The sequence below is a fragment of the Rhea americana genome, unplaced genomic scaffold (genome assembly GCF_003343005.1).
Source record: "Rhea americana isolate MKP2758 unplaced genomic scaffold, rheAme1 scaffold_119, whole genome shotgun sequence".
Taxonomy (NCBI): Eukaryota; Metazoa; Chordata; class Aves; order Rheiformes; family Rheidae; genus Rhea; species Rhea americana.
In genome coordinates, this window is record NW_028185250.1 from 2399635 (window position 1) to 2413430 (window position 13796).

General features: G+C 41.1%; 1 protein-coding gene across 1 annotated transcript; it reads right to left on the reverse strand.

The window, feature by feature from the left end:
- Positions 1 to 3726: 3726 nt before the first annotated feature.
- On the reverse strand, positions 3727 to 13074 carry LOC146600680 (potassium channel, subfamily K, member 16-like). Its single transcript, XM_085319961.1, has 5 exons — positions 12862 to 13074; positions 8556 to 8670; positions 7848 to 8014; positions 5210 to 5375; positions 3727 to 3950 (listed from the first exon to the last, which is right to left on the reverse strand). Exons 1-5 carry the CDS (start codon positions 13072 to 13074, stop codon positions 3727 to 3729), a joined length of 885 nt encoding a protein of 294 aa, XP_085176087.1.
- Between the last annotated feature and the right edge of the window lie 722 nt (positions 13075 to 13796).

Sequence of the window (13796 nt, forward strand, 5' to 3'; positions counted from 1 at the left end):
AAACAGGCATAAAATGTTTTATAGTGTTGACACAAGACAGTTACAGAATACAGTGACTGTAATGATGATACTGAGTCAATATACAAGCATGATGTCTGAAGGGAAGAGAAGACTGAGGGAGAACGTTTTTCATGAGATTTGCAAAGATACAAAAAGCCAGACAAGACAGACTTGGCTGCTCTCAGGGAAAGAGGCTACAAAGAAAGTTGTTGCACAAACTAATGAGAATAGCTGTCGGCATAAAGGAAGATCAATGCAAACCCTGAGGAGATAAAATCCGTGAGGTAGGTATTCGTAAGACACAAGTGAAATCTGAGCTTGGATAAGCATGTCACAGTTTTCAAATGAGTCGAATAAATCTGACAGCTGCTGTTCTTACATGCCAGCATTCAGATCTGAGCAGCCAGATTGCAATATGCAGTAGTCAACAACTGGCAAAGAAAGCAAGCACCAAGTAAGATGCAGGAACAAGCATCTGCTGTGACTCTCCTCAGAAGTCGAAATTCAGCTCAGAAGACATGTGGGAAGAGATTCGTAACCCCCTCCCCCGCCCGGCACGCACGCGCGCACACACACACACACACACACACACACACACACAAGTCTGCACGTGTTTTTTGGACAAGTCCCCAAAATGAAATACCAAAGCAGTTGCTGAAGGGCTGACATTTGATGTTACTGTATTCTATCAGCCACAGGCTGGCTTGGGGCTAGTCTGCATGTCCAGTCATATTTCAGTCACACCTTAAATTAAAGTTCTCTTATAAACGAGCTTTAAGAGGATTAATTAATGGTTAATACAGTTATAAACATGCTGAATGAACAGCTGTAAGTAATTACTAGCATATCCATGGAATGTATTACTGACAGTTATCTGACAGAGCTGATAACGATTGTTTTATCAAGCTTCCATAGTTTACTTCGATACAAAGTGTGACTACAGTTTTGTATTTTAGTAACAAGCCTGTTGCAAGGTGCTTGTATGTCCTTCTTTAGCTTTTCTGCACCTTTGGAGATGACTGCTGCTACTTCTGACTTACAGAAACTGTGATAAAATCAAATTCCTTATTCTCACTGGTAATGCTATGCACTTGACTGAAGACCAGATCTAACACAGAACCTGTCAGCCTTGTTTAGAGGTAGATGGACAGCATCAGTTCTGTATAGTGTATGATGGTTCTTCAGTGAACTGGCCCACAGCAAATACCAGACTCTAATGTACTCGTGAACTAGTTGGAAATAGGAYGTTTACTTGCATTAAGAGTTGGTTTAAAGTGCTGCTGTTTTCAAGTGGTTGTGAAATGAACTGAGGTAAGAGCTTGCTCTCAGCTGTCAGTTTGTTCTGAATGGAATTACAACAGTTCATGCAGTGCTGGATAGACACATAATTTCTTCACAATTTAAGAGCATTAAGCATTTTAGTCAAGGGACTAAAGAAATCTTATCATTTTATATGTAGGATGAAGGCTGTTAATTTCAGATAGTTATCAGATAAAGCTTCAGGGGTGCTGGTGACAAAGAATACAGAGAAGGCAGTTACTGAATGCTTCCTCTGCTTTAGCCTTTACTGCTAAGACCAGCCCTCAGGAATCCCAGTCCCTGGAGACCAGGGGGAAAGTCTGGAGAAAGGAAGACTTTCCCTTGGTCAAGGAGGATCATGTAGATCATTTATGTAAACTTAACACTCAGATCCTGATGGGATGCACCCATGAGTGCTGAGGGAGCTGGCAGACATCATTGCTAGGTCACTCTCAATCATCTTTGAAAGGACAAGGAGAACAGGAGAGGTGCCTGAGGACTGGAAGAAAACTAAAGTCACTCTAGTCTTCAAAAATGAAAAGAAGGAGGACCCAAGAGGGTCTCCCAGGAGGACTAGAGGCCAATCAGCCTCACCTCCATCCCTGGAAAAGTGATGAAGCTGCTCATCCTAGATGTCATCTCTAAGCATGTGAAGGATAAGAAAGTGATCAGGAGTAGTCAACATGGAGTCATCAAGGGGAATCCTGCTTAAYMAGGATCTGATAGCCTTCTACAATGGGATGACTAGCTGGGTAGATGAGAGGAGAGCAGTGGATGTTGTTTACCTTGACTTCAGCAAGGCTTTCAATTCTGTCTCTCATAACATCCTCACAGGCAAGTTTAGGAAGTGGAGGCTAGATGAGTGGACAGCGAGGTGGACTGAGAACAGACTGAATGGCAGATCTCAGAGGGTTTTCATCAGTGGCACAAAATCTAGTTGGAGGCCTGTTATTAGTGGTGTCTCCCAGGAGTCAATGCTGGGTCCAGTATTGTTCAACGTGTTTATCAATGATCTGGATGAAGAGACAGGGTGCACCCTCAGGAAGTTTGCTGATGATACAAAACTAGGAGGAGTGCTGACATGCCAGAGGGCTGTGCTGCCACTCATAGGAACTTTGACAGGCTGGAGAGGTGGGCAGGGAGGAAACTCATGAAGTTCAAAAAAGGGAAGTGCAAAGTGCTGTACCTGGGGATGAATAACTGCAGGCATCAGGGCAGACGGGAGGGGGAGGGGGGGGGCTGACCTGCTGGAAAGCAGCTCTGCAGAGAAGGACTTGTTGATAGACAACAAGTTGACCATGAGCCAGCAGTGCGCCCTTGTAGCCAAGAAAACCAACAGTATCCTGGGGTGCATTAGGAAAGCATTGCCAGAAGTTTGAGAGTGGTGATTCTCTTCCTCTATTCAGCCCTGATGAGGCTGCGTTTGGAGTACTGTGTCCAGTTCTGGACTCCCCAGTATAAGAGAGRTAYRGAGCTACTGCAGCAAGTCCAGCRGAGGGCTACTAAGATGATTAAGAGACTGGAACATCTCTCTTATGAGGAAAGGCTGAGAGAACTGGGCCTCTTTAGCCTGGAGAAGAGAAGACTGAATGAGGAAGGATYTTAGCAATGTGAAAAAGTATCTGAAGGGTGGGTGTAGAGAGGATGGGGCCAGACTATTTTCAGTGGTGCCCAGCAATAGGACAAGAGGCAGCAGGCACAAACTAAAACACAGGAAGTTYTGTCTGAACATGAGGAACAACCTTTTTAGTGTAAGGGTGACTGAGCACTGGAACAGSTTGCCCAGAGTTGTTGTGGAGTCTCCATTCTTGGAGATATTCAAATATCATCTGGATAGGGTCGTAGGCAACATGTTGTAGATGACCGTGCTAGAGCAGGGGTGGTTGGACTAGATGATCTCCAGAGGTCCCTTCCAACCTCAGCCATTCTGTGATTCTGTGATTCATTGGATGGATGTCATTAAGTGCCTGGCCATTATTGTTGATATTTCTCCAGATTTTTGTTTGTTTTCCGCTTGCAAGGGAAGAAAGATTTTTGTACTTGCTTTTTCAACTTGAGACTCTTGGTGACAGGTCTTATCTGTGCTGGGAGGCAGCCACCATGGACTTTTTAAAGACTGCTGAATATCAAACYGAATTTCAATAGAAAAAGGATAGTAATTAATTACTTTAGGAAAAATTGCCCATGGGCATTGTTGAGTGAGAAATGCTAAATAAATCCTGGGACAGTCTTTTAACCATGAATGGCACTTCCCTGGATTGGCAGATGCCTTTACAATGCACGGAAATTTCCAAGMATCTGAAATATTTCCTCCTTAGGAAATAGTCCACAACCTGTGGTTTAGTCCTTTGTCCATAAGGCTTGCTTAGTGTGAGATGTAGTGATAGGAAATGTTGCTCTTTCAACACTGTTTTCTGTGTACCTTGCTCAGCTAGGTATATGGATTCTGGGYCCATCAGGTTCCTCTTCCAATTTGGTGGCAGCTCCTTCTACCAAGCCTAAGTCAGGCTTGTGCCACTTTAGCTGAAGGAATTTTTCCATCATGTCAGCTCCCACGTTGAAGACCATAGCCAGCCACGCCAAACCAAAAACAATCCAAATGGCAGCTAGGCTCCTGTATACTGGGATATAGTGCTTGTTGGGATCTGTACCTGAAAATCCAGGAAATTCTGAATATTAATCTTGACTGCTTTGGACAGCCAGACAACACATCAAAAGATTCCAAACACACATGAATAYACACACACCTCAGCAAAGGTTTATGTTTAACAAGCTTATATGATCTAAGGGCATCCTTTTTCTGTTTTGTTTCTTTTGTTTTCTTTTGTTCCAAAATTCAGGTTAAGCCTAGAACAGCTGGCATCAAATCTCTGGAGCCCAGATTTCTGGCACTGACAAAAAAAAAAAAGACCTGTCTCAGTGAGGTTATGATTATTTCTGTAGTGTGATATACCTGAGCACACAAGGTCCAAAATCACTTGGAAAATGCTATTTGGGAAGTGCAGYCATTTTAAATATATGGCTATGGGAGTCTTAACCTCCAGGTTGCTATTTTCACAGAACGGGCACTCAGTACAGCTGGTACAGAAGCAAGATAGTCAGAACTGCATCCATCCATTTAGTTTTTGTTGCCCAGATCATCATGAAACTTCATGGTATCTGGATTTGGGATGGTATAGGCTTGTTCTCTCCTTTCAGGATATAATTACTGCTTCTAGGAGGGGAGAGCTGCCTGTCATAAAGTAACAGACCCTAGTGTTCTTAATGAGTAAGTGCACTATATGTCCTGTATTAAAAGCATTAGCTTAAATAAGCTGATGGAAAGATAGCCCCTCACATGTCTCTATCGCTATGTCTCAGCTTAGATCCCTGAAGGGATCCAAGCCACTGGGTTCATTTTCTTTTACAGACCTCCCAGGGTTGTGACTAATATTATCCCTACTGTAACTACTCAGCATTTTGTATCTGACATAATTTCACAGAAGTCTGACTCTTTCTCTTTGGGAATAGGAGGTAGTAGTTGAAACAAAACACTGTTAAGGGTGTGTGGTTCATAGGCTTAACACCAAGAAAGAGATTTCACTAATCTTCCACCTATTACCCATTCATCACATTCATACCCCCTTGGCCATAGTTACTATTGAATGAGTGTTGAGTGTTGTATGTGAAATGAGTTTAGTGAGTCTCAGCTTAGCTGCCAGAAGAAACATGTCTGTATCATAGAATACGTTATTTAATCATTAGCAGTCTGGTTCAGCTCTCTCTTGTACTGGATTTATAGTGGAATAGGTATCTATGCTTTCTATACTTAGGTTTATAATGGAGTAACTAATTTCAATGGAGTTACTGCCAGTGGGGTAAAGATGCAGACAAACATGTAAAATTCATCCATGTCCACCCTTTTTATTACCTACTACATAGTCCCCAAATCCAATGGTGCTGAGGGTGATGAAGGTGAAATAAAAGCCTTCTCCATAGCTCCAGCCTTCTACATAACTGAAGACCAGTGGTGGGAACACTAGAAAAAGCAAGGTCCCAGTGGTCAGGAAGATGGTCATTGCCAGCGTCTGAAACACCTGCAAGAGAAAAGGAAGATGGCAGCTCAGCAGCACTGAGCATGTGCCCAGTGGACACGGCTGGTTTTGTTTTGCTCTTGGATCACAAACCTGCTACTGCTGGGAGCAATATACAAGAAAGGAAGAACAAACTATTGCTTCCATGCACTGCAGGCTGATCTCTCTGTTTAGGCTGCACATAGATACTGAAGCTAATCATGAGTCCAAAAATACCTCAAAATTAGTGGGAAAAAAAGGATTTTTTATGCTTTAAGCTATGAGTTTTTAAGTATATTCAAGTCATATTTCCAAATTTACTATGGCAACCACAGGAATTAAATGCTTACTTTATATTTTCCTTTCCAACTGAGGTGCTCTCATAATCACTTGGCTCCAAGAATACAGTCTTTTAGGAAAAGCACCAAATATTGCATAACTCATGATACAAAGATTGGCAAGAACAAACTAGGGTTCGCTTCACTGCTGCTTCCAAAGATGTACAAAGTGGCTTGCAAGAGCTCAGCCAAAAACATGTTTGGATGAAATTTAAGTGAAGTCAGTTTCCCTGCTTTTATTTTAAACTTAGAAGCAGTCAAAGCAGAACTTTTTTTCTGTCAGCACAGGGTAGATCTGTATCTCTCAGAACAAATGTCCACTTTCTGGGAGACATTTAGGGTAGCTAAGTTACAGCACATGTGGCTGCATTAGTTAGGTACACAGAGCAGTCGTCTGTCATGACAGAGGAATGGCCTCACAGCTTGCTCTAAGGATTGAGCATCAGGAACTCATGGGTTCCCAGGGTACTCACTCATGACTAGTTAACTTTTGACTAGTGATGTGTGATGCAAGCTTATTGCAATCATTTAAAAATGTCCTCATGGGCATTTGAACCGAAGTATGATATGTGCTATGCATGTGCTTATTGTGACTTGATGAAAAATCAAACCACTTGGTTTATGAAATGGAAAGTCCAGGTAATATTTTATTTTCTTTCTCTCTCTGCATTATCTCATACATAAAATTGTTCACTGAGTTAAAATTCTGGAAATTCGGCTTGAGCCTACTGAATGACTTCGACAAATCACTTCTATACTATGTGCTTTCTCTCCAGCTGCATAATAACATGGACTTCATCTGCAAAACACTTTGAGAGTTACTGATAGATGTGCTATAGGTGATTTCTATTCTCATTTAGTTCATTCCAGAAGTGTGATAACATCTAATTAGATAGTAGATTTTTCATAAAACTTTATATTGAAATGCTCAAGATTACTTTTTTGGCTGGCATTAAAGAACTTTCTGGTACAAACTCATTAGGTAGAGAAAAGTGTAAGTCAGGAAGACTCAGCTGTAATTAATTATTGAGAGTGTTATTGAATTGTGTTCGAAAAGCGATGAACCAGTTTCCTGGGAGAGGCTTTTCAAAGCGAGCAAGCAGTTAAAGTTCCAAAGTTCCATCTGATCGTAGAAGTTCTGCCAGAAATGAAGTGTTAATTCAGGTGAGAAAAAACATCGTATCACTGAAGTGCCATTACAAATCTCAGGAAGGATGCAGCTATACTAGCATGAAAGTCTTTTTGGTGTAGAGCTGCCTGTATGTGGGGAATAGACATAGGTTATACAGCAAAAGAATCTGTAATTCATAGAAACTGAGTCTGCATTTGATAGCACCCATATAGCTTTGGCAGCAAATCTTTACCGGTGTAAAGATTACAGTGATTCAGAGATTTCACAAATGTGAAAGACAAAGAAAGCACATACCAGAACTCCGAAGTGGTTTTGGATGTTTTGATGTGACATTCAGGATAGTTACAACAAACATATCTGATCTTCTCTTYCCTTAACTCAATGGGTGAATTCACGGAACTCAGAAATATGGACTAACTTTACAAATGACCTTCAAGTACTTTACATGATCACTGTTTCTCTTATTCTGATACATTTGGAATTGATGAGTTATTGATGAGTCATCAATAAACTATAACTAAGTAGAAGACATTTACAATTCAATATGTGCAAAGGAAGGAAGCGGTAAATTGCTGGCACAATCAGGGAAAATAACTCAAGCCAGGTTAACAGAGCCAATAAAAATGAGTTGTCCTTGCACTATGTAGAGCTGGATTCTGAGCTAGATAATACCGTAAGTGTGATAATATGAGCTTGATTCAGCAAAGTGTGTATGTGCATGTGTTCTGCTAAGGTCAGCAGAGCTCAAAGACCCTACTCAAAATTGAGACTGTGCTTGCTTATTAGTTTTGTTGAATCAGGGTCTAAAAAGGCAAATCTGGAGTTCCTCAGGCAAAAGGAAATTGCTTTAAAGCAATCATGTATAAATATATCATTCTTTTGATAAAGAGGGTCATGTGATTGCTGTGATTTGGAGAATGTGGGCACACACAATGGCACTCAGACTAGTAGCAGCACTAGCTAGCTGAGAAAACAGCTTTACTCAGCTTTAAAACAATTGAAATTAATGATAAATTGACACTGTACCTGAGCACGGCCTGGCTTGTGCACCCATCTTTCCAGAGTAATCAGATGAGCATTGAGTCCTTTTCCCAACTGATTAAGGAAGGCCAGGTTGAGTGGCACTCCAAATAAGGCATAAAACACACAGAACACCTGCCCTGCCACTGTGCTGGGGGCCAGGTTACCGTAACCTGGAATAAAAGAAGGAAAACAAGACAGCTACCTGAGAGGGCTTTACAGTCAGTCTGCAGACTATTATGGGAACTTCCAAGGCTTCCAAGGATTTCATTAAGCTTCAGCAACTTAAAGGCCTGTGTGTATTATTTTCCACACTAAATTCTGTCTACAAATTGCCACAGCTTCTGATAGAACCATGTGCATTTGTTACAATAAACAGAATATTTAACATGAAAAATACTAATCTTAAAGACTATCCTAATCTTCCACGRGTCTGTAGGGAATGCAACTGAGTGCTTCAGAATAACCTGAATACGTGCTACGCATGTACAAAATCACATTGCATGTACCAAGTAGGCACTTGGCCAGTTTTGCAGGTGCAATACACTATAAAATAACAATAACAGGTATAATTGGGAACTAATGGCAAAATGTAATGCACAGTCGTCAAGATCTTCTTGCAGGAGTATTCTGTTCAACAATGGTACATTTTTGGGGCTTCATAGGGCAGCTGGAGGAACTCACAACTGATAAGAATAAAAAAGCATACCTTACCTATAGTGGTAACAACAGTTCCTGCAAAGAAGAAGGAGTTGCCAAAGTCCCAGTTACTGGGATTGGTAGAATTTCCTTCTGGGTTGACGCCTTTTTCCCATGTTTCCATGAGCACCTGAAGCAGAGTAGGCCAGAGGAGCAAAGATGAGCAACTCATTAGACTAAGTCAGGAAGAATGTCAGAAAAGAGAGAGAAGTAAATATTGCTTTTGATCTTGATCAAGCAGTGCAATAAGCAGTGAAGATGACAGGTCAGACTTTGTTTAGAAGGACCTGAAAGAGGTCTTGTGCTGGCATGGCAAAGTTCTGTGAAATACTGCTGGCTAGGAAATTCAGCTCTCGTGTAGTGATTACCACATAMATGCAGAAGGTCCTAGGTTCAAGCCCCAGTGGAACCAGCACCAGGAAATCTTTGGGAGGTTGGACTAGATGACCTCCAGAGGTCCCTTCCAGCCTCTCTGATTCTATGTGATATTCCGTGTGAATTGGAGAACTGACTACTAAGGAAAGATCAGTTCCATAATTAGTTGAAGGCTACAAAAGGCAAAGGAGTAGAGGGAGTGCCCAAAGTGATCAAACCGCAAAAGAAGAGAAGTGATGCCATAAAAAACAAAGGCAGCTCGTCTTCTTTCTTTCCTTTTCTTCTCTTCCTCTCTTTTCCAACCATGACATTCCAATTTTAAAATTGGGCATATGTAAGTGTATGTTTGTGCTGGGGTGAAGGATATTGGGAACACCCTTATTTCTAGTCCCTCCAGGTAGGCACAAGTGAGGATGAGTTACTGTTTTTTGGCTATGACTTCTCAGCATTGTCAATCAATAYCCAGCTTCTAGTCTCAAAGATCAGCTAATGAAGTATTTTATTCTGTTCCAGAGAGCTCTTACTGGAGCACCAGAACTATAGTGTGCAAAAGAGTTGCAGCTGCTGTTTATATGTTAAATATCTTGTCAGCTACCTTGGTGGTGACTCTGCTCCCTGCCCTTCAGAATGAGAGGCTCATTCTGAAGAAGAGTGGGTGCCTTCTGTTCATGGGCAGGGTGGGATTTGAAGAATCTCCTTCTTTGTTACATATCTATTCTGAGGTCCAGGTCACGTTTACCAAATGACTGAGTGAATTATTTGTGAATTCACAGTCATAGTCTTCCAGGTACTCTTACATGATGCAAGACATGAGCAGGACTCAACAGCMATCACAGCTTTAGTCGGTTTCAGGAGCAAGATATCAAAGAAGATATTCTTTCTTAATTCAAATGGCAACTGCTGCCAGAAAGACTGCTTATCTAATAAACATATCCATTATAGAGCTTCTAATTTTGCATAGTTTCTGCAATATTAGTGCTCTGTGCTGGTGGACTGGGTATCCTAAGTTTTATAGCCAAYGTTATCTCTTCATTAACAAATCCTATAGCATTGATTAAGTCCATCAGAGAAGTGTCTGGTGCTGGGCATCTTGTCACACGTGATCTCATGATAGAAGTGCCAGTAGATTCTCTTTTTAACAGCACAAAGAGTGTTGCACTATTCATTAAAAGCCTGTCCTCAGGGAAGAGTTCGTCACATCAAATTATCTAAAGGTGACTATTTTATTTGCTGATTAGAAGCAACACTCAGAAGCCACTGAGGTGTGAATCATTTGAAATGACTGAAACAATCTCAGGTTCAATTCATCCCTATAAGGAACACTTCTCAGTTCTCTCCATTTCAATGCACACAAGTTCAGACGTGCTCCATCCACGTCGTGAAAGCCAGAAGGAAAGAGCATGGCAGTGTTAAGCTGAACATTTAAAAACATTCTGACAAGCACAGATTTCTTGGTATGACAGGGTTTCTTTTAAGCACAACATTATGAAAGAGGTGGCTGGGGCACAGAAGGATCATTCCTGAACAAGCTCTTGCTTGGGACAAAGACCAATAATAGTGGCTCCTAGCTCCTTTCTGTCGACAGCTCAGGTTGGGGTGATGCTAAAGTGAGAAAACAACACTTGGTGAATAGCTGATGAACATCTGCAATTGCCTTTGGGACCAGAAGCAGCCAGTAAGTAAAAGCAATCTGTTATGACCTACAGTAAAAGTATGAGGTCTACACAAAGCTATAGCAGGATGTGGAGAGAGTATGTGCAGCTGCCTGCCATTCTGCATCTGTCCTTTCCTAATAATGCATTGCAATCTCTTGTGGTAATAGATAAGGATTTGGCCCTCTCAGTCAGTTTTTATATCAATTGCCTTAAGTCTGAAAAAGTATGGGCATGATCAAAAAAAGGTTTTTTTTGAAAAAAAAAACACCTTCATATTCAATTAATCTGCTTCTTGGTTATACTCTAAGTATGCCATTGTTTTTTGACAAAGGTATGTTTACCTGAGATACATTAGATCACAGGTTTTGGATTTGCACTTTCCTAAAGTTCCAGCCTGTTCAGCTGCAGCTCAGGGCCACCTCTCAGCTAGACAGGCAGAGCCAATGCAGATCATGGACATAGAAAGAGAAGAATTTGCTTCATGCAAAATCAAGTCAAAGGTTAATGAATTATAAATGAAAATGCTACTACTAATGATAATGGATATGGAAAAATGAGCCATAGGTTGACTCTCAGATTCTAGGATTCAGGTTTAAAGAACTAGCAGTAAGGAAAGACATTGCATACTTGTCAGCTGAGCAAACTGAATCTGGTGGTGGTGTCTCACCACAGCACAAATACTATCACTTTTCAGACTAGAACTTCTGATATGCTGAACAAGCCTCTTTGACTATATAGCTAAAAACCTACAGAAAACATTGCTTCTCATTTTAGAGATTTCATCTGGAAAGAATTCTACTTGTTATTACCAGTAAACCTGGACAAATTTCTTAAGAAGAGTTATAAATGAGAGGTGAGTTAGAGGCACCTGTGCCTCATTCACTGCACCTTTGAGGATTAAGTGCAATTACTTTGAAGTCTTGTGCATTGTAGCCAATAACTTGGTGCCCTCAGCTGGTTTTGTCTGGAACAACTAAAACTGAAATGTTCAGCTGAGACTCAACAAAATACAATTCTCTGAATAGCCCACTGCGCTAACAAAGATCCACTGGAGCAAGAGGAAGAAGAATTTGGAAATTTTTGACCTTTCTTCCCTTAAGTTTCTGGWGTACTAGAGACTGAACTATACCTTTTAATCCTATGAAGCTTCTCAATTTGTTTTAGAATGAGAATTAGGATTCTCTTCTCTATTATCATTACTGCAGAGACAAGCAAAAGACAGATAATACCACCAACTGCTRTATCTGAGAAACACAGGCACATTTTGGGGCACTTAAATTCTTGAAAACTCTAGATGTTTTCTGTATAACAACAAATGTTCTTCAAGTCATACATCACAGGATTAGACATCAGAACGTTGCCCTTGTAGAAGGATGTTCAGGCACTGGCAGTTCTCTTTAGGACTTGGATTTTGCAAAAGTTTGCTTAAATTCATTTACAGAATCTAGGCTCTTTGCTTATCAAATGAATACACCTTGGCAGGAGTCCTCTGACTGAGACAGTACAAACTTGCATCCTGTGTGGGGTGATTTAATGACCTGGTAGAAACAGAACCATTTATGCACCCAGCTCTGTTGCTGGAGGAATTTAGAGCACGTAGAAAGTAAAAATTCAAGGATTTCTGTCCAATTCTTGCAATCCTAGAATGACAGGATATTTCTATAATAATACCAAAGCGTGGTTTTTAATTCATCTCCAGCCTCTTTTGAGGGATAGATTAAAAGGCAGTCGTAGATGTCTGTCATTCTCAAACCATATTGAACAAGACTTTTTTATGACTTATTATAAATGATGAAGAAAAAGCCACAACTCATGATGGCTGACTTTAATCTTTTTCTGAGAGGTCTAGAAGTGAAGGACAACTATCAAGGGCAGTAGTCAATCCCTACTAGCGAAGATGGGCAGAATCTGCACAGGCTTGGGCTGAAGTATCTTGGCAGGGGAACCTACTTCTTGTAAGGTTTTTTTCCTCATGTATATTTTCCAGGCAATAATTAACAGGGAAGATAAGAATAGCAAAGTTGGAATTACTACAAGGTAGCATAGAGGTGCATCAATAGAGTTGTGTGTTTTGGGAGTTCATTACTGGAAAAAGATAGACATGCACTAGGTCAAAGTAAAGTCGCAGAGGTGTGTGAACAGCACTTGAGAAAACTCTGCCTTTCTCTAGCATGGTTAGTCCTTTATTATCAAAGACAATAGATCAATTTATGACACATTTGGACAAAACAATATCATTGTTTCCAATCAAAATAATCTTGAGCCAAAATTAGGGGGCCTGTTCCTCTTACCTGCACAAACTGCTCCAGGGCTTGCCTGTCCAGGCATGTGTAGTTCTGCAGGAACTTGAGCTTCTCCAGCTGGAACTGGTCCCGAGAGTGGGCCTCTGCCTGCTTCTCCAGCAACTGGAACACCATAGCGCCCAGGAGGAGGTAAAAGAGATATCCTAGTACCAGCAGCAGAGTCCAGCTGATCTGCCGGCTGTGCATYGTGAGGAGGGTCATGCTGCTGCTGCTGCTGCTCTGAGGTCCCTGCTCAGTCCTTACTAGGTTACTGTTCCAAGGTGAGCTCTAGCCAGGACACCCAAGCAATCACACCCCCATGTTCTCAGCTGCCACAAGGATTTTCTTAACAGAACATACAGGCATCAGGCCTGTAMAAAACGAGACAAACGTAGACCAATTTTACCCTTCCACATCTGTTCTTTATCCAAAATAAATGGAGAGCATCTATGGCTTAATAAGAACATGAATCAAAATATTTTGAATATTTTTCTCTTATTAAAACACCTTTTATCCAGAGATCTCAGTTAAATATGAAGCTTGACACAAGCCCTTTGAGGTAGGTACCATTTTCCAGGCTGGGAAGTAAATACATTGTTTCATAACTTACCCAGGGTGACACAAATGTAGAGCCAGGAACAAACTCTGTAAGTCTTGGCTAGTAAAGCCTTACTCTAAACACTAGCCTTCTGTACAAGAAAACACTATAAACTCTCTAATTACAGTGAACTCCCCAGAACAAAGAAAAGTATAGACCTGGATAAATGGAAAAGTCAATAGCTGCTGTCTGTACCACACAAACACCAGTGGCACCAGTGAACCCAGCATGATGAAGTTTATAAACGTCCTGAATTCAGTCTGGTCACTAGACAGCTTCTCCTTCTTTTCTAACCCTAATAAGCTCAGTCCCCTCACTGCTCGGCCTGCTGGTCCTGAATTCTTTG